The following is a 22,605-nucleotide window of genomic DNA, read 5'->3' as shown; positions in this document are numbered from 1 at the left end:
CAATGAGTGGCACATGGACTCCAATTAAATGTTCTATACTTTTAAAAAACATATCTCTTGCAGCTCTATAATTTGCAGCATTATTTGTAATAAACTGTATAATGTTTGCAGGTCCAACCTCTTGTACGACATTATCAAAAACATTGAACAAAATCTTAGTAGACTTAGGAACATCAGACAAATCAAGAGATTTCAAGAACATTGTACATTTAGAGCAATAAACAAGAAAATTCACAAGTGTTCTTGACCATGTATCAATCCATCCATCTAACATAATGGAGCAACTTGTTTCCTTCCAGCTTAATTTTAACGAGTCGCAATGTTTCATTACTTCTTTCACTGTAGCTTCAAGAATTTTTCCCCTCAACAGATGATATGATGACATTTTGAATTTGAGGCCTGTAGAAGCACTTGCTTCTGCCATGGCCTGGAACTGAAAGGAATTAGCTGCATTAAAATCAGAATGTGTCCCTGCAAAATGGTGTTTCATTCTAATAATCCCTCATGAAAATGTGTTCTCACAAAAGCTACATTTGATTCTTAACTGATCATTCTCCTTCACTCTTTTGCACCATTGCCATGTGGGATCGGACCATGCCATATCTTCACACAAAAACGCATGCCTAAGGTAAACTTAACAAAAAAAAGTCGAAATCTATGAATCTACGATAAAAATATATGAATCTATGGTAAAAACAAGAGATTTCATACCTTACGGAGAAGAAATCGAAAAAACCCCTTTCCTCTCAACAGGAATCAGCCACCCACGCACAAATCCACAGTGAAAATCAATGATTTCCCACCAAAGGGTTAGAAATGAAGCCTCCAACTCTAGAATAGGGTTAGAAATGAAGAAGGATCAGTCTTTTAAAAAGTTTTCGTAAAAAAGGGGGTTCAGGCCCCTCTTTTTTGTATCGTATGATACGGAGCCTTGTATGGCATGATACGTGCGACACAAGCACGATACACCACCTGATTACGATATAGGTGGTGTATTGTATCGTGTTTTTCAAACGCAACGGTACGTATCGCACAATACGGCCCCATATCGTACGATACGTACAACACCATATCGTACGGTACGTACAACACTGGTTATTTGAGATGCTTAATCATCAACGCAAGAAAATATTAATCATTTTAAGCATAGATACTGTTGACAATGTTGGACAAGAAATCAAAAAGTCATGTTTCATTAACCCTAATGCCTGCTTAAATATAGATTAGTCAAGATTACAGCAGTCTAACTTAAGGATAATAATGAATAGTTAAATATTTTAAACTATTATCACTAACTTATAAATATTGCTTTAACACTCTTCTTCAAGCTAAAGCATACATATCTATCATGCTTAACTTGTCACAACACTTCAAAAACATAAATATTGAAACTGGTTTGGTGAACACATCAGCCACTTGATTTTCTAATGCTACATGAACTGTAGACGTACATCTTGATTGAATTAAAACATGAACATAATGTCAATCAAATTCAATATGTTCCATCATCTTACAGAAAATTGGATTATTAACATGTAGTAGATTTGTTGTCACACTTCATTACTAGGAGAATAGGAACATGAAAATCAGTTAATATGGATTTAATCCATATCATCTCAATTATAGTTTGAATCGTAGCCGCAAATGCCGTTCCCAGGTTTTTATTGATGACATTTTTCTATGTATTATTTGACAAAGTTGCTTTTTTGGGAAAAATTCGAAGATTTAAAAAATTAAAAAATAAATCAAAATAATAGGTAAAAAGATAATAATAAGAAACTAATAAGAAGACATGAAAAAAACTTCTAGTCAAAATGATAAAATAATAAGCATTATATTGCATCTAAGAGATCATGTTGAATACCTAAAACAAGAGGAAATAAACAGTGAACAAAAGTTCCAAAAAAAATGAAAGTAGAAAATGAAATGAAAACGTAATGAAAAAATTGTGAAAAAGATTGTGATAAATTGATATTTTAAATTTTTTTTCAAAATATTTTGATTTCCCTTTTTATTTGTTTTCTCATTTTTTTTCATTAACAAAGGTGTATTTGTGGACATGGTCTGAAGACTCTGAACCATAGCTCTATATTCAAATTTTGTAATAGATCTGGCTATAAAATTTCGCTTCTTGCTCCTCCATGCTATGTCACATGGGTGTGGGGTGTGGATGCTAGTGCAAATGCAGCTGCGGGTGCTGGTGCAGCAATTTTTCAAAAAACATTAGGTGCAAGTGTGTCAATGATGTTTGTATATGTGTGTGTATATATGTATATAAATCATTTGTTACATAGTTATTTAGCTGTTTAGTATCCTTATTTATCTATATTTAGATATAAACTTTTGTAGTAGAGATAGTTTAATTATATGCACATGTAAAATGATCAGTTTTGGCTGGTTCAACTGACCGAACCGGCTGTACTATGTCAGAGAAGCACCAGCGTTGGCACGGGTGCAGTAGCCATTTAGAAGCATTCATGTGACATGGCCTCCATGTAACCAAGTTCCTCCCTACAAAGAAAAAATCCTGATAGACTTTTTGTCTTTGATAGTACTGCATAATCAACATCAAAATATTATACTACATCAAGTGTTGATCCTTTTTAAATAACAAGTCTTTTCCAAGAGAAGAATTTATATATTTAAAAATCATCATAGATGCACCTTAGTGCACCTTGGTCAATTTGTTCATAAATTGACTAACCTTACTGACAAAAAGATATATAGTAGATCTTGTGACAATAACATAAAGCAGCTTACTAAAAGGAAAGCGATATCTACTGCTATCAAGCGGTTCATGTGGTCCATCAAACAAACGCCTCTTGGAGTGGACATGAATATTAGCAAGTTTAGCATCCAAAGTTCATGTTTCTTTCAACAAAACTAGCACAATACTTGCATTTGGATAACACTAACCTTCATCACCTCAAGCTCTTTCAGTGCCCAAAAAATACCTCAGAGGTACAAGGTCTTCGGTGACAAAATGCTTTTAAAGATGTATGTTTTTCTTAGAAATACTTTGCATGTTACTCCCTATTAACATTGTGTTATCTAAATATACAACCATAACCACCACTACTTTACATGTGTTCTTAATAAATAAAGAGTGATATGATGTTGATCTACAAAACCAAGGACGATATAACTTCAATTAACTTTAAAGCCACACAGGAGAGCTTTGCTTTAAGCCATCTAAAACTTTCCTTAGTCATGCAAGATGAAAGCATAACCAATTCATGTAACTGGATCTAGTTAGATCTTTAGTACTTGTAAATAAATCCAGATCCGTGATCCATCCCTTTCTCTATATCAAGGGACGTTGGATCATTTTGTAGAGAATCAATCGGTTGAAAGAAATGAAGTGTTTTCTTATTTTTCTTCTGTTCTTCTTGTTCCTTGCTCGTTTGCTTGAGTTTTAGTTAGTTTAAGTTTAGTTGTGAATGCAGTTGGATTAAGATTCGTTAATCTTAATTCTTCTTGCATTAATTGGTATCAGAGCGAGGCTTTTACGAAAATGAAAGACCAAGTTCAGCAAACCTTGGTGCTAACTATAGCAAGGCAGGAATCTGATTTATCTTTCATTAGAGAGGATCTTGTTGTCGTAACCAAGGACATTGATGAAATCCATTGATGAAATCAAACGAATGCTCTGTTCATTCCTGTAGTGTGCACAGAATAAAGCAGAAAATTACCAAGTGTATCCTGCTGGAAATGGTATTCCCAATCCCAATCTTTGCACATTGAGAGCCGTAGAACAACGATTGCAAGATTACTCTGCGAGAGACGCCAGGGCTTTAGGGGAAATCTGGAATGCTTCAATGGAAGGAGTTCCTGCCGAAGGTCAGTTGCCAACAGGTGTAGCGAATCCGTCGCCCAGGCTCCCCGCCAGAGCTTCACCGTTTCCATCTGGAGGAGGCGGAGAACCAATCGCGCCTTCCTCCCATCGTCAAGTTGGTCTGCCCACCGGCGAGCAAATGAGGCACCATGTACAGTGAAGGGGGCATCGTCGGCATCGGGTCCTACCTGTGCGCAGGGTGAGCTACGACAGACATCGGCAGCCGGCAGTGGTGATAGAGACGTCACTGGCAGCTTCGCTCAACCAAAGGGGCAGAGTCTGGTGGCACCTCCGCCTGTCCGGCCGCCGCTCGTCGTTTTGTCTTCCGCCACAGGTCGTGGATCGAGGGAGTCGCCTACCACCGCCGTTCACCCACCATCATCATGGGTGGGAGGCGATGGGCGCCCCTCCCTCTGGTTTGTCCCTTCCGCCTCAAGCGGAAAGGGGGAAATTCTAGCGGCGCCGCTCAAGGCGCTTGAGGGTTTGGGCCGGTTCCTTTTGGGACTGGTTCAAGCAGAACCGGGTTTTGGACCTGGTTCGAGCCTGTGTCGCCTGGTTTAGCTTGTAAAAAATGAATAAAAAAGAAAAAGTCTTTTACCGCGATATTAGCATGTGTCTCATTGCCAGTCTATTCATTTGGCACTACATTCCTACAATATCGTAGACAGAGGACTTGAGGCGGTTGGAAAGGATGAACGCCTCAGTGAAGGGGAAGTACGAGTCCCACAGGCGGGCGGCATCCGCCACGCTCGCCGTCACGGACGCCACATTCATCAGCGGTCTCAGCTAATGGCTTCTCTCCGTCGAGAAGCCCAACGCCTTCACTACCGACTACGACGTCCCCAGGAAGGTTAACCCCTTCCTTCCGATCTCTTGCCTCTACCGTTTCCTCCTCTGCCTCTTGATTCTTGAATCGAGTTTTCTCCTAATTTCGGGGGGTTCCTTTCGTCTTTCTTGTTTCCGGCGATTGAGGGGAGTCGAACGAGTGGACCGTATTGCACAATACATGGCATATCGTCCCGTATCGTACGATACGGTACCTGTATCACACGATACGTGCGATACAGGTACGATACACCCGCTTTTTACGATACAGGGGGTGTATCGTATCGCATTTTACAAACGATACGATACGTATCGTACGATACAGCCCCCTATCGTACGATACGTACAACACTGGTATCGTATCATATTTTGTAAATGATACGATACATATCGTACGATACGTATCGTACGATGCGTACAACACTACATTTATATGTAACTTTTAGCCACTAACCTTGCCTTTATATATATATTCCTATGAAGCCATCTAAATTATACTTAATAGTGAACACCCATCTACAGCCAACAATAGATGCATTTGAATGAAGTGTGACTAGCTCCTGAACCTCATAGGATATTAAAGTTCTTGCATACCATGTCTCCACTAAAGATCCAACAAAGCTTGGTGATGATCCAATGAAATGAAAGTAGATCATAGGGCAGTCACAAAACATTGCATATGGTTTCCAAGCCTAGCATTTGTCACAAAACTCACAATCTTAGAAATAGGATTCAAACTTCAAAGTGCCTTATCTTTTACTTTCTTCAAAGGAGTGGATCTATCATCATCAATCACATGTGCATCAATATGCATCCATGCTTCTAGAGCCACATCATGAAAAACCACGTTCAAAGTGCCTTATTTTTTACTTTCTTCAAAGTAGTGGATCTATCATCACCAAGCTCATGCGCATCAATATGCATCTATGCTTCTAGAGCCACATCATGAAAAAATATGTTCTCAAGATGCACACCTCTAGTGAAGGAGAAAGCGGTAAAGACCGGTTAAGTTGGTGGTTTTTGAGCATATACTACTAGGGGATCACAAAACCAAGGAGGATCAAATTTTTCAGGAACCTTGGAGGAATTAGGCTCATCGAGCCATGTAGAGGGAATAGAATCTAAAAGAAACAAAGGTACAAGAAGAGGCATAGTGTCATTTGGATCAGCTTGTAGTCTCGACATTGAAGTAGAATAATATGGAACAAACTCAGAGAAAGTCACATCATCTACAGGAACATATTCTTTTCTAAAAATAAGATGATAACATCTATACCTCTTCTAATTCTTGGATATCCAAGAAAATACACATTGTGGCTTGATTTGTAAGTTTATTACGGTTAGGGGCCCAATTTATGCACAAAACATGCACATCCATCTGAAGGCTTTAGAAAATATGGAAAAGGAGTGAATTATAAAAATATTTGGAAGGGTATTTAGTCTCCCACTATAGAAGATGGCTATGGTTGATTAGGTAGTTGGCTGTAGGAATGGCACCCCTCAATATAAACTATGAAGTAGGAGTACTATATTATATGACTAAGGTTCAGGCCTCAAGTAAGTATCTGTATTTCCATTGGACTGCACCATTTTGTTCAGATTTGTCTGCACAAGATGTTTCGTGGCAAATTCCATGGTTACAATAGAATTGCTAAAGTTTTGTGGGTTTTGAATTCAAGAGCATTAGGAGTGCAATTAGTTTTGGCTTTTGATAGAATCATCAAATTTATTCTTTTTAATAATTAATGGTTCAAGGATACATCGAGCTTCAGGTCTCTCTTTCAGTAGACATACTCATGACAATCTTGAAACATCATCAACAATCAGTAAGTAACCTAACAGTTTATCCGACTAGGAACATGAGTTGGCCATTGGAACAATTTTGATTAGAAGGAAAGGAACTTTGCTGGTGCTAGGTTGACATGTTCATTCTGAATATACAACTAGACAAAGACTATCATCAGCCAAAACAACATTGTATGATTTGGAAGTAGCTCTCAACTCAGCAAATATTTGAGAAACTCCACACAAATGCCTAAAGCCACCTGAATCAATAATCCAATTACTATCATGGTCATGCAAACTATCTCTACAAAACAACCAATATCAGCCATGGTTGTAGATGCTCTAAGATTGGATGGATATAGAGAACCTAATTCATCATATTATGCACGATTAAGTTACTAGTATGACTTGACGAAGTAGCTGCTGCAGGGAAAATGACAACATGGCCAATGACTTTGGGAGGAGTAGATTGTGTAGGTGTGAGACAACCATGCTTGTCCCAGAATCTGTGGATGTCTATATTTTCCATAATGTGTATTGAAGCCTACTCCTACCTCCCATACTTCTAACTCAACCTTTTCCCTTGACATTTTGTGAGGTGCCAAATCCATATCCAGAGGAAACCACTAGCACAGTAATATTCGGTTCAGACTGGTTGACCCTTCATAAACAGTTTCACCAATTTGTTGAAAAATGCAATGGTTTTAATTTTCACATATGTTTGACTCCCTGTCCCCTCTTTCCTCATGAAGGAAGGAGAGTGGATTCCTAATTTTTCTCAGTAATTGCATCCAAAAAGATGATGGTTCAAGAAAGAGGATAACTGGTTATAAGGAGAAACAATTAACACAACAAGCAATGCTAAGTCTTGCATATAAGGAGTATGGACAAAATAACTTTAAATGACAGGAACCAATTCATGAGTTTCATTGATATGAAGTCACCAACTGCTGCAATTTCTAAGATGTACAAATTTCAGAACCAAACCGCTTAAGCCAATATTATACTGCTGATTAATGTAACAGTAACTGCAAGTTGTTATCACCAAACCAGTATTCAGTGTTATTGCTTTTTCATGAAAATGGAGAGCAAAATTAAATGTCCAAAAGTTGGACAATATTGACAACAACCTTAAATTCTCAATAATGCTCAATGTTAGCTAAATGAGATGAAATGATCTCTTTGCCCATATAAAAAGAATATTCTAAGTATCTCGAGCTACCATGGATTCAAAGAATTATCTACAGTAACCAAAAAAGAAAGGGTTAAAACATACCTGAAACAGTGGATTATGATCCACTTTCAAACATGTGAGATTGGACAAAGATGAGAGGACTTGTACAGGCCACTCACTGATCTTGTTGTAGGACAAAATTAAAGCCTGGCCATCATAAGTACAAGAATAATTCTGATATTCCATCACATCTAAGCATAAGATTTGGAACGTTAAATACATTGAACAACATCATGTATTTGACTCCTTTTCAAGATAAACCGACACAATGTATGAAATCCACTCATCATTAAACACAACCAACAAAATTCAACATTTAACATACTCTCAGTGATTACCACATGTACAGTTGCAGCACTAAACCAAGTCAAATTTTAATAATTGAAGGATCAGAATAACAGGAGATGAAATTCACCTGTAATGAAGAGCAAAATGAAAGTTTTTCAGGCAGCTCCTTGATAAAATTTTTTGAAAGATCGACTTTCACAACATCAACTGACTCCAACACTACATCTGGGACGTGGTCCAATGATAGTTCATGGAGAGAAAGCTCCTGATGATCAAGGCTTCTTATCAGCAGGAATACCAGCAACAACAATAAATCTTACAAATTGTGCAGGACTAACCTTTGAAGAAAGAGACAAACGAGCTGCTGTAGCTACTAGATCATCTGTACTACTGGGTTGTGCAGATGCTGATGCTGCAAAAATTATTCCAATAATTGTTCAAAGGTACTTATCTGTCATCATTTTCTTCTCCCTAGGATCGCCTACTGAGTCTTCTAATCAATAATTTAATCCAAAGCCCTTAATCATAAACAATTGCAGAAAAACACAAGCTAGGGATGAACTAAAACAGGTAATTCAGTGTTTGACAGACATGGTTATATATTTGAAAAAGCACACAATAGAAAAAGGAGATCTGCTGTAACAAGAATGCAACGTCAATTTAATGGGAAAACTGATTTTGGTTAATATAAATCAAGCAGAAAAGAACCAGTAAAGCAGCATTCACAAAACTCATCAAAAACCATCAAAATGTGCATCAAACAAGATTGCAAACAGCATGGCCTAAATTGACAATAAGACAAATCTACTGTCAGACAAGATTGCAACCGCATGTTTCAAATTGACAATAGAGACAAATCATATGAAAACTGAACCTGGATAGGATAAAGTTTACAAAGCCCCATATATGTATAAATTGTGCATTTTACAAACCATACTCAACTTTTCTTATAATTGATTTTAGGGAAATATTTAGAAAACACATGTAGAGATTTGCCAATAATCAAAAAGAACACCCAACATTTCAATATTCAAAACACACCAAGATTTCCTATGGTTAATTTAACAATTCTGTCAGACTTTTTCTTCCATCAAATTGACTATTTAATCAGTAAAAAACTACCATCTTGCCCTTCAAAAAATGATATGAAGAATACTAATTTTGTGATAAATATAGGCTTTTATTGGATAACTTTCTAGCCCTAACAAAGAGAAAAATGGTTCGCCTATCTAATTTAGACATTAATGAAATATTAACCAACTTGAATATAGTTAATTATATACTAATATTATTCGGTATATTTGAAGAGGATAATGTTAAAGTAATGAACTAGTATTTGGTTTGTTTGAGGGTGCTTTAACCTTTTTGTCACACTAAACCCAACATAAGTGATAACCTAGGGTTAGTTGGCAAAAGGGTTATTTTTCACGAATGGTGCAAAACTTGAATAAGTTGTTAACAATATCAAAAAGTTAATTATTATCAGAAAAAGTTTAGGTGTATTTTAGAAAATCAGGGGCTGAACAGGGGGGCTGGTGGGGGCCACGACGCCCCTCATGTTTTGAATAAAAGACCTTTACTAGTTACATTTTTTGAAAATTAGCCCTCTTGGCCTACATGCTGCTGTTGCTCCGTCGCCGCGCCGCAGCCCTGCACCACCATGAATAGGGTTTATTAATTTACCTTTCGTGTGAGATGTGAGAGTGCAAGCTGCGTCTTCCAGCTGAGCCTTACCTCTTACCAAGTCTTTGCCTCTTCGGTGAGGTTTTGAGGAGCGAGAAAGCTGCATTTGACATGTGAGATTTGCGGAGTGACGAATGATAACCTGCGTCGAGTTAGTTTTTTTATGTTTTCATATTAATTTCTCATTTATTTTCTTTTTACCTAATTTTGATGATTTTTTTATTTTTTTAAAAATCGTCAAGGTTTTCCCGATATTTTTCTGAAGAAAACAGCTTTTCTGAAAGATACCCACAAAAACCTCGTCATTAAAAACCCGAGAACGATTTTTTTGACAATGATATATATGTATACACATCACTGCCCCCTCCATAAATTTTGGAAATTATCACACCTGCACTTAACAACCATGTGGCATAAGTGTAGACCAGAGTGAAGGGGATGGTAGAACCCACCTTCCGCTTGACCTTCACCAATCTTCTTTCCTATCAACAAGTCATGAAAGGTGCTTCAGACACGATCAAATATCACTTTACAGTTTGATGCGCAGGAAAAATATTGTGCATCAGGGGAAAGATTACTTGCTTATACAGAATATTTGTGTGTCATCAAACACCAAAAAAAGTCGTCGCTTTTGAGACTAGATTTGGGAAATTGCCCTTAGAAAAAAGTTGGACACTATGGGGTCCGATTTTTTTAGAAGGATATTTTTTCTGCCCATTAGGGCTTCGGCATCTCAACACTCTCTTTCTTTTCATTGCTGCACCTTCCTCAGATGCACTAGTCACTGGTGGTAAGGGGGTCGCAGCAGCGACTCCTCATCAGTCAGTTTCTTCATCAACAATGGCTTCTCCTCAACTGCATGTGGAAGAGAGCTTTTTTTTCTCCATTGGTGAAGGCAGCATGTCCAAAACCCTCAACACTCTTTTATCTCTCTTTTTTATCCATCTCCTTGGTCACCTGAGTTCACCAAAATCTGCTTGGTTTCCGGCATATGGGATTCCATTTACAACCTGCATATGCTCAGACTATTTCCAAAACAGTTACCTGATTTACTTAGGGCTGCACACGAGCCGAGTTGATCCTAAGTTCAACCAACTCAAACTCCGCTTGACACTTATTTTGCTCAGCTCGAACTCGACTCGAGTCGGGCTCTATTAACTTACTTAGGATGACTTCTTTCTTCCTTGCTATATTTTCTGGCGGAGATAGCTGTGTAGGCAAGATAATGAGAGCTTTAGAGGCTTCTGCAAAAAAGATAGAAGAATAACAATAACAAAAACCTTTAAAAAAAAAAAATCAGATCGTGAATTTTGTGCTCAAAGCCCTCACTCGGCTCGAGCAGAGAACCCAAGCTCGTGCAAGCAAGGGTTCTTGGTTTTGAGCTGCACGAAAGAGGGTTCTCAGTAGAGAATCAAGGAACCCTCAGTCGAGCAAAAGGGTTTTTGAGAGCTCAGAACCCTCGCTAAAGAGAGGGGGGGGGGGGGGGGATGGCTTACCTTTGGTCTCACCCACCGTTGTCAGTCGTTGAATCACCGGCGTCGCCATGGCCGATGCCATCTGCCACCATCGGAGGATGGAGGAAGCTTTCGTCGAGGGTGAAGGAGAAAGGGTGAGGTGAGATGGGAGAAAAGATGATAAGGGCTTTGCAATGGGTAAGGACGAGCGTGGGAGAGGAGAGGGAAAAAGAGAGGGAAAGATGAATGACATTGACTCAAAAGAGTAATGATGAGGGTCGGTGGTGTGTGTAATGATGAGGGTGGGAGGAAGCGTGGGTGATGAAAGAGAAAAAGAAAGGGAAAACTGAAAAAACGCGTGAACAAAGCAACGATAGTAAAACAAAATTGAAAAAGTAATGATGGTATCATGGCGTTGAGAAAAAGTGAGGTGAAGGGAGAAAAACGAAAAACTAATGAAAAGTTTGTAGCATTTAACAAAGAAAACAAAAAGCCGAGCCGAGTCGAGTCCAACCAACTTGAACTTGGCTCGCTAATATACTCGAGTTTATATTTAAGCTCGAGCTCGAATCGTACAAAAAACGAGTCGAGCTCGAGTCGGGTTTACTCGAGCAAGTTCGAGTCGAGCCAAGTGCAGGCCTAGATTTGCTGGAAGTTTATATGAGAAAGAACCCTAACAAGCCCTCACCATGGTGTGTTCCCTAGCAGACACTCGTTCTCTCTCTCCTCCTTTGTTATATGCTGCAGGATCGAGGCAGCAATTTGATGAAGCAGGTGTCTTCTTCCCAACGGGGTGTCAATTTTTCTGGCCTCCTATAGTAAATTTCAATCTCTCAGGGCCCGTTTGAGGGCCCGTTTGATAGCATGGAAGAATTTAACGTGGTAAATTTACCATGGTAAATTTTTCTAAAAAAATTTACAGGATGAAATTTCTCCCTCTTCCAATTTGAGGCCCTGTTTGATGACAAGGTGGAATTTAACGTGGTAAAATTAACCTTGTTTGATGCACAGGGTAAAATATATGAGAGACTTTTTTTCTGACCGTTAGAAGTTTTTTTTTATCTCCTCCAGTTTCACGTGGGAAAGTGGGAAAGCAAAACATCAGGACAGCCCCAACATACAGATACAAGAATGCTAAGTTTTGGCACCTAAACAAGGACATACGCCCACCATTTCAGAGGGCGTCTAGGGTGATGTGAGTTTTGCAGATGATCTGCCATGACAACCTATTAAGAAATGAAAAGGGCCACTTCAGCTATGGGGTTTCTTTGTAAAGGACCGCTTCAGCTACTTGGCGACAGTTGGACAGTAGTTCAACTTGCTAAATGCACACGAACTAGTTGCCTCAATTTCACCCAAAAGAACGCTGAAACACTCTTAGGCTCAATGAAATTCACATGGTAAAGTAAAGCAGGGCCATGTTTGCTTGCACACAGAATTGACACCTCTGAGAATGAACATAGATAATATCTTAATATGAACAGAGGATAATATCTTAATATGAACAGTAAACAATACCTTTCGTCTTCACACGAACAGAAACAAAATCATAATCGAACACCCAAAATCGTTAGTAACAGAAACAAATGTGAACGCCCAAAACTGAACCCCAAAAACGGATGCAACAAAAAATGCACATAACAGAGAATAAGATGTAGACCATAACAAAAATAAATCAAACAGAAAAACACATCAAAATGCACAAATTGAACGCCCAAAACTGAACCCCCAAAAACGCCAAAGGGCTGAAAGATGGAGAAAATACAAGCATAAGAGCTAACATGCTGCGGAGGAGAGAAGGAAGAAGCGGAACAGTTGCGGCCGGAGCTTTGTCATGCGGAGGGTATAAGATCCGAGCAGGGACTTGGAGCTGATGCTGGAGGCTAACTGTGGGGAGGGGAGGAGCGCTGCTATGTAACGAGGAGACTTGTGAGGGGGAGGAGAGCTATGAAGCGCTGAGGAGAGTTGTGAAGCGCTGCGGAGAAGGAGCACCGCGAAGTCTTCAGCGTGGAGAAAAAGAGAGGGGTTCGACAGAGGGAAAAAATCCACGGGCGTTAACTTTACCCTCGTCATAAAAATTTTTCGCGTTAAAAATTTCGGCATTTGATGCACTCACCAGCAACCGCGTTAAAATTCCCCTTGTCGTACCATTTTCACCCGATGCACAGGATTTTTCCTGTGCATCAAACAGGGCCTCAGTCTTGATTTTTTTTGCCCCTTTTTTTATCGTCGACTTTGTCCCACAATAGTGCCTGTGTAAACAATTCATATATACTTTAGCTTGATAATGGTATGCTACACAAATGCATTGTCGGTCGTGCATTTTTCCTACATGATGCACAATATATTTTTGAGTCCACAAAATGAACCATTGGACCATAAACAATTGAACGCCAAATATTTTATCCACGAAAAGTTTATCATGTCCAACAAACACCAAAGTTTTCTTCTCGAAAAAGAATTCCAGGCCATCAAACATGCCTAGGGTTTGGAAAAGTTAATATTTCTCCTACCGTACACTTTTCTAGCATTTTTTTTCCATGAAAAAAATTCCGTCCAGAAAAAATATGTGCCATCAAACACTACCTTAACCTCCTTAGCAGTACAGCTGACAGATAGTAAATTTTCAGGAAGGTAAGGAGCATGAAGCATATTAGAAAAATGAAATGTGGGGGAAATGGACACATTTCCTTGGCCCACAATAAGAGACCAGCTCCCATCTACTAGATGAACACTAGCATGCTTAGAAACAGGTTCCAGTTTAAAAAATTTTGGGAAGACCCAGACAAGTGTCTAGATACACTTGAATCAATAATCCACCTACTACCTGGCATTTCAGGTTATCACTTGTAAAACAAGCAACATCAGTCACAAGTCCAGCCTCACTCATCATACTTCCAGTCCGAAAAGACAACTCACTATACTTCAAATGACTCAAACCGCCTTACGGGATTTTCTTTCCCAAGTTTAGCAACTAGAGCTTTGGGCACATCAGACTTGGAAGATGATGTAAAAGGTCAATTAGTCTTATCCTCCTCTTCCCACAATATGACAATATATACACAGATGTCTTCCTCTACCACCCTTACCACAACCATGATTTATTCCTTTATGTTTGTTATTTTAAGCTCTTGAATAAGTCAAAATTAGTACTAGAAAACAGGGAAAATAAGTATATCCACTAGAAACAACCACAAACACACAAGAACATCACCTAAACACAGCCAACAATCTTAAGAAATCAGGTTATTATAAGTGCAATCATAGCTTTCCAACAGCGTTGAAGCATATACATATATAATTATATATATAAATAAATATAATGCACTTGTCCAAGTGCATTTGCATTGGATGTGTGCAGTAAGGCACATGCCTGATGAACCTATGGCTATGAGGGTCCTTCTCTCTCTCTCTCTCTCTCTCTCTCTCTATATATATATATATATATATATATATATATATACACACACACACACACACTAAATCCCCCCAATATCATGGGATTCCATCCCTCATAGGTTCATCAGGACACACCCAATGCCAATGCACTTGGGCATATGCATTGAGGAGTCAATACTCAATAGTCATAGAAATGCTACGGGCTTCATATAACAGACTCTATATATATATATATGTATATATATATATACACATGCACACACACATCACTCCCCCTTCTTTGGTATTTATCTTATCAAGCATGCACTTGACACCCATGTGACATAAGTGTAGACCAGACTGAAGGGGATAGTAGAACCCACCTTCCTCTTGACCTCCACTAATCCTCTTTCACGTCAACAAGTCACGAAAGGTGCAGTAGACAAGATCAGATATCACTTTACAGTTAACCTCCTTAGCAGTGCAGCTTATCGATAGTAAATTTTGAGAAAAGTAAGGAGAATGAAGCATATTAGATAAAAGTGTGTGGACATTTCTTTGGCCCACAATAGGAGAAGAGCTCCCATCTACTAGATGAACACTAGTATGCTTGGAAACAGGTTCCAGTTTAAAAAATTTAGGGAAGACCCACACAAGTGTATAGATGCACTTAAATCAATAATCCACCTACTACCTTGGGCCCTTGGCAGTTCAGGTTATCACTTGTAGAACAAGCAACATCAGTCACAAGTGCAGTCTCACTCATCATACTTACAGTCAGAAAAGACAACTTACTATACTTCAAATGACTCAGACAGCCTATGGGATTTTCTTTCCCAAGTTTAGCAACTAAGAGCTTTGGGCACATTAGACTTGGAAAATGGCGTAAAAGGTCATTCAGTCTTATCCTCTTGCTTCCCACAATATGTACACTGACGTCTTCCTCTACCTCCTACACCACAACCATGATTTCTTCCTTTCTGTTTGTTATCTTAAGCTCTTGAATAAGCCACAATTAGCACTAGAAACAAGGAAAATAAGTATATAGACTAGAAACAACCACAAGCACACAAGAACAGCACCTAAACATGGCCAATAATCTTAAAAAATCAGGTTATTTTAAGTGCAACCATAGCTCCCAAACAGTGTTGAAACATGCATATATATATATATATATATATATATATATATATATATATATATGATGCACATGCCCAACTGCATTTTCATTGGGCATGTGCAATAAGGCACCCGCCTGATGAACCTATATGGGATGGAATCCCATGAATGCAAATGCACTTGGGCATGTGCATTGCGGAGCCACAGAAATGCTACGGGCTATATATATATATATATATATATATATATATATATTATTTATTTATTTATTTATTTTTGGACTTGAGAACATATACCTTTACTTTACTTCATCCAGCATCAAACTTCATCAATGACACTGAGAAATTTCAAATTGGAGTTCAGCTATAGGCTCTTTTACTTTTAGCAACACGCCTCCACCACAACTCCAATTTGATTCAGACTTGAGTCAAAAATACTGGACTAGGTTGAACAAAATATCACATATAGGAAGACGCCTCAAAACAGCCAATAATCTGACCAGAGTAGCAGCTTCAATTTTCCTTGCCAATGAAATGGCAAAAGAACCAATTCAACATGCAACAAAGAAGGCAGAAATAGATTTTTAAGGCTGCTTCAAAGAAGACGAACATCGCTCCCGCAGGAAAATGAACAAACAGTTGGTGAGCAGCGCATATGAGGCAAAGGATGCAGACTTCCAGGCACACAAAGTCTGGAAAGAAGAGATCGATCAACATGCATGAACCTAGATCAAACTTAACAATATGAACAGCAGACCATAGACATAAACCAGGTTTCAGATCTGATCCCAAACTGCCATCAGATATTTTGACATTGGAGGTTTTTTTTTATCTATCCACCAAATCAATCTCTGATGCCATACGCAACTTACACTAAGGCAGGAGAAAATAAAATATGAACTTGAAGGAAGTGAGAAGAGAGAAGAAGGAGAAAGAGGAAAGAGAACAACAGTTAGATAGGGAAAAAGAGAGAGGGAGAATCATCCTTTCTCTTAGACTCCTAATCCCACTTAAATAGAGATTAAGGTTAAGATTAAATATCAATTAGACATACATATTTTATCAAAATTACAATTACACGAACCCCCATAACAAAAAGTATGTTGCCATTTAACAATTTGTATATAGAATATAACATTATCTTTTATTTTTTCTATATTTATATATAATATCACGATTTTTATTTTATTTGTTGATACCACACAATATTACAATTTTTCAGTTTGTACTTTAACCTTGACTCCCTTGCAATTTGATTGGATATTTGACCCTCCCAACCCAAAAAAAAAAAAATTTACTATCAGATATAGTCACATATTTTCTTCAATTTATAGAGCCTATTCAACAGACATTAAGTAATTAGCAAAGAGGACCATGTTCAATGATGGGTCCAAAGAAATAATTAACATCAGCAACATAAGATACAAATCCACCAAGACAGTGCTATACCCAATCACAAGTTGCTAGAATTGATTCAAAGAAGATACCCATCACGTGTTTAGCAAGTAATTAAAAGTCATTTTTATAGAAGACATTTTGTGGATATGAAATTATTTCTCACCACTCTCATCAGCTGAAATTCGACCACGAAGATACTTCAACAGTGTTGCAGTTGGACCACATACCAAATTGCTGAAACAAAATTGAAATGCACTTAGACTATTCAGCTCTATTCTTTCAACCTATAAACAAGTAGTAGAGCAGACAACCCATCATATCACCTCCTTAGACTTCGAAGAGGATTGCCAGTCAATAAAAGCTTCCTCAAAGTCGTCATCATGCCTAAACAAAGTAGAGTCAGTCTGCTTGTTGCATGCAAAAGATACAGAAATGTCTTGTATATAAGATAGTAAATGCAGTCAACAGAGATTGACTAAGAAAAACTGTGGACAGACTAGCAACAGTTCACCAGTGGCTTCGCTTACAGCGAGAGCAACCTTTATAACAAAGGATATCATAGAATGATTTTGATGGAATGTGGAGACAGATGAATAAGCAACATGGCAGAAATCAAGTATCAAGTGACAACTCACAATAAGAGTGAACTAAAGAACAAGTCCAATAAAGCAAGTTAAGAGTAATCCATGCCTAAATTTTTCTTAGACAGGCTAGCTTTTCAGAATACAACAAAGAACAAAAGGTTTTTATTAATGAATATCTTCAAAGAATCTACCAAGGAATTTTCTTCAAAATAAATCAAGTGGACCCAACATAACACCCTTCAGACAATTTTTCATGTTGTGAAAAACTATTATAATTTGAAATGCACTTTGTGTTGTAGGCCATTAAGACATGAACTTCATAAAGTGTTGTAAGGTTCTAACTACTAAATTGTCTTAGCATTGCAATGATAGCAATTCTACACATTCATAATATGTAGATGTGTATTCATAATATAACACATTACATGAAGTTCATAAAGACATGAACTTCATTTCAGTGTTTATGAGATGTGTATTCATAATATAACACATTACATGTTGCAGGCCTCTTAGTTTTGCAAAGGATTTCAAACAGGATCATAAGCTAGACCATTCTCGGGCTTCACACTGTAAGCTGCAACAGGATCAACCCTTCATGTCACAATAATCACTGTGTTAGGATCATCTTCAAGTCCAAGTACACTCCACAGTAACTATCTAGCATAGAAGGGATTTCACATTTCCAAGGTTCACAACAAAGTTCACTTGGTAATACAAGTGCTGCTGATTCAATAAACATTTGCAAGTATACTTGGCAATAAGATTATTTGCCTATTAGGATGTTAACTCTCCTGCTTGGATAGCTCAAGTTGAGGTGAAGAGCAGGTATATCAAAATCACATAAACTGAACAAAATTTTTGCCTACAACATGGAAAATCGAGAAATTAAAACTAATACTAAATGATGTGTCCTTGGTTTTCAATCATTCCACAAAAGTACTGCAATTTCATATGACAGATTGACAGTTACTTCGTGCAGGATGCACCATGACATCTGTCTCTTCTTACAGCTACAGATTTATTACAACTACGACGACAGAGTATGTCAAATTCTACTTGGATAACTGAACTACTTAATGATCAACTTATACTGATAAGCCTCATGATTTCTTCCATGTCCTCTTCCAGCACCATATGATATAACCTTGATTTTCATCCATTTTCAATACATTCACATCTTCCAGTTACTGCTATATTACAGATCACGAAAATTATGTCCATCCAGCTAATCCAGCCTCAGAGTACAGACCTTTTGTGGTACACCACATTGCTGTCAAATATGCCATGCAAAATAAATCAACATCACTGTCAATGACTTGATCAATAGGGGACCAATATTATATGTTTCGCCTCTTGCTTCAAAGCAAAGTTCTAATCCTCAAATTACATCCTCCCAAAAGGTCCACTAAATTAATATTCTCCATTTACATACTTCTTAAACTCCTCCAGAAAAGATAATATTCTGATAGGAACTTATTTGTTAACAAGAATACATTAAATAATTTAATTTAAACATATTTACCAATTTGAGGAGGTAATCCAGACAGAGAGTTGTTTGACAAGTCCAAAGCTGAGAGATGCAGCTTGCATGCCTCCACAGGATACTCCGTCAGCTGCAAAAAGAAGGAAATTGTCACAAGATGTAGATACTACCTTGTCAGACACAAATATAAGATAGAATTAACGAAACACCTTTCTGGTCCCAGTTGCTCTCACAAGAAATTAAAATTTGGAAACTATATTTGAGCAACAAACAACAAACATCTGGATGATTTCATACTCTGTCACACAGGTACTCCTCTTAAGGAGGAGTACCCGCACGGTACCGGTATGACACCAGTACCGGTGCGGGTACAGCATCGGGTACGGCGTGAGTGTGGCATTGACCGCACCGGGTACGATAAACGTACCCGAGGTCATTTTCAACCTTTTTCAGACTCGGTCAAAGCAGACCGAGTCCAAAATTGTCTGATTTTAATTTTAATGGTTTTTACATTTTAACGTCAAAATTTTTGAAACCCTTAAACATGTTTTAGTTTTGTTTTGTTTCGTTTCGTCTGTCTTCACTCTTCACCGAAGACCAACGACGGCGCACGGCGAGCAGCGGACGGCGACAGTATTTGCTTGCTTTCATTATCTTCCCAATTTCTGTCAATGCGCTGAGCCTTCCATCGTCTCTGGTGCCGGTGGACCAGATGTCGGCATCGAGGAACAATGCTCTCTCTCTCTGGGCTGGGATGGCATTTCTTTTTCTCGTCTGAAGTCTTTACCGTTTCTTTGGTTCTGTCTTGTTTTCCTATCTTGCATCTCTTTTTTTTGTTCCCTTGTTTCCCCCGATATGATACTGATAGTTGGTGATTCTTCATTCTTGCTTCGTAGTGTTCCTTTTAAAAAAAAAAAAACTTCGTTCTTGGTCTTTCGTGATCCCTGTTTCCATTTTCGTCTGAATGATTATTAGAGGATCTGTCTGGTATTCTCTCCGATCCTTGTTCTATGTTGATTTTACATGCTTGATTGTTCCAATCTAGCGGTTCTAGTTTTTGTTCCTCATTATGGTTAAGTCTCTTTGGCGATCTCCCCCTTATATGGCTTTGGTTCTGTCTTGCATCTCTTGCTAGGTGCTTTTCAGATTTAAGTTGTAATGGCTGATAAAGGAAAAGAAACGATGCCTACAAGTGGAAGTGGAAATATGGCAAGCAGCAGTAGTAGTGTTAATACCGCTGCAGTAGAGATGGATAATCCATCTCAGCCTCTTTGGCGCTATGTGAAAAAACTAAGAAAAGCACCAGGTGGCGGTGGGAATGTAATTTTTTCTTGCAATTTATGTCCCATGGAATTAGACCATACGAAAAAGTTAACAAAGAATCGATAAAGGTATTCAAAAAAGAACACAATGTAGCTGAGAGTCTGAGACAAAGAAATCTTCAACCAAGTCAAGTGAACTATTTGTTCTTCTTTATGCTATTGAAAGAAGGTGAAGATGCTTCAAAGAAAACAAAAATGAACATGGCGATTGGAGCTACCAAAACATTAGCACAAGCATTCAAAAATATGGGAAGGGCAGAGATGGATAGAAGGATCGGAAGGTTCTTTTTTGCAAGTTCACTTCCTTTTAATGTAGCCAGAAGTCCTTGTTGGAAAGATGTTGTTATGGGTTTGGCTAATTGCACTTTGAGTGGTTATGTACCCCCGAGTTCAGAGAAGTTGAGAATAGCAATTCTTGCAGAAGAGAAGGCAAACATCGAAAAATTATTAGAGAAGAAGAAATTTTCATGGATACAATATGGAGTATCCATTGTTTCTGACGGGTGGACTGATATACAAAGACAGCCACTGATAAATTTTATTGTTTATTCGCTTGATGGACCAATCTTCTTGAAATGTGTTGATGCATCTGGAGAGTATAAAGATGCTGAGTATTTAAAAGGGCTATTTATAGAAGTCATCAAAGAAGTGGGTGAAGATAATGTTATGCAAATTATGACTGATAATGCTCCAGTTTGCCAACGAGCAATGATGAATTTGGCAAGTGATTCCAAGTATAGTCACATATTTTGGACTCCTTGTGTGGCACATAGTATAAATCTAGCACTTAAAAGTATTTGCAACCCATGAAAAGATGATACAAACGCCGGTAAATTGTGTTCATGGATTGATGAGCTTGAGCATGATGTCAGAAACATCAGAAATTTTGTTGTAAACCACAACAATGTTCTTGCTATATTTAATAGGCATTCTGATTTGAAATTGTTGAAGGTAGCAGAGACTCGTTTTGCATCCATTATTGTAATAATAAAAAGAATAAAGCAGGTGAAACATGCATTAACACTTATGGTGACTGACAATGATTGGGAGTTTTACTGGACTGATGACATTGTGAAGGCTCAAGAAATTAAAAAATGTATTTTAGATGATGAATGGTGGGATAAGATTACATATTTTCTGTAGTTTACAAAGTCTGTTTGGCAGATGCTGAGAGAAGTTGATAAAGAAGGGCCCATGCTTCATAAAGTTTATGATATGTGGGATAACATGATTGAAAAAATTCAAAACATCATTTTTAGACATGAGAAGAAGAATGTTGCACTTGATGATTATGAGTTTTTCGATCATGTGCATAAAATTTTAGTAAGAAGATGGAATAGAAGCAATAACCCTTTGCATTGTATGGCACACTCCTTAAATCCCAAATATTATGGACAAACATGGTTGGCTGGAGGTACTGGTCGTGTTCCTCCTAATCGAGATCCAGAAATACCAAAAAATAGGGAGATATGTTTGGGAAGACGATATTCTGATTCTCATCGGTTGAAGATAATAAATAATGAGTTTGCGAGCTTCTCGGGTGGAAGAAATGATTCAATACAAGCTGCAATGGCAAGAGATGAAGAAGATCCTGCTAATTGGTGGTTATGTTTTAGAGCATCAACACCAAATCTCCAGCAACTTGCGTTGAAGTTATTATCTCAACCTGCAACCTCTTCATGTTGTGAAAGAAATTGGAGCACTTATTCTCAAATTCACAATATCAAGAGAAATAAGCTAACTAATAGGCGAGCAGAAGATTTAGTTTATATCCACTCCAACCTATGCTTACTTTCACGTACTTCAGATGATTACAGGTATTTCTTTCTTTTTGTATCTTTGATATAATGACATGTATACATATGTATATTATGTTGGTTGTTTAAAGTTAATATTAACTTAAATAATATTTTGATTTTGTTGCAACTTGCAGTTCAGGATCATCCAAGTATTGGGATGTTAATCCAGAGGACATTGACGTGGAACTTGAAGGAGAACATGATTTGCATGCTCTTAATATGGACCTTAGAGAACCTGTTGTTCCTTCTAATCTTGATGATGTGACTGAGGAGAATCAAGAAAGCTGATATATTTTGTATGTTAATTACTTCTATACTGTGTTTAGTAGTATGATAGTATCTAATATCTATAAATTTTGGATTATGATTTATGAATATGTTATTTTGTTTATAATTTTTTGACATATATATGTGTGAAT

General features: G+C 37.8%; 1 protein-coding gene across 5 annotated transcripts in view; it reads right to left on the bottom strand.

The window, feature by feature from the left end:
- Nucleotides 1-22,605, bottom strand: part of LOC116260301 (plant intracellular Ras-group-related LRR protein 6) — a 49,289-nt gene that overhangs the window by 12,829 nt on the left and 13,855 nt on the right. For 4 of the 5 annotated variants that reach the window (XM_050079498.1, XM_050079496.1, XM_050079497.1 and 1 more), the window contains exons 11-17: nt 19,105-19,195; nt 17,322-17,382; nt 17,162-17,232; nt 10,103-10,132; nt 8,306-8,379; nt 8,095-8,232; nt 7,722-7,826 (exon numbers count right to left, since the gene is read on the bottom strand). In XM_050079498.1, coding sequence (XP_049935455.1) covers nt 7,722-7,826; nt 8,095-8,232; nt 8,306-8,379; nt 10,103-10,132; nt 17,162-17,232; nt 17,322-17,382; nt 19,105-19,195 — 570 coding nt within the window. The remainder of the gene's footprint in view (nt 1-7,721; nt 7,827-8,094; nt 8,233-8,305; nt 8,380-10,102; nt 10,133-17,161; nt 17,233-17,321; nt 17,383-19,104; nt 19,196-22,605) is intronic. The other variant, XM_031638534.2, reaches the window with a different exon arrangement.

This window comes from Nymphaea colorata, chromosome 9 (genome assembly GCF_008831285.2).
Source record: "Nymphaea colorata isolate Beijing-Zhang1983 chromosome 9, ASM883128v2, whole genome shotgun sequence".
NCBI lineage: Eukaryota > Viridiplantae > Streptophyta > Magnoliopsida > Nymphaeales > Nymphaeaceae > Nymphaea > Nymphaea colorata.
This window is presented reverse-complemented; position numbering and strand designations above follow the sequence as displayed.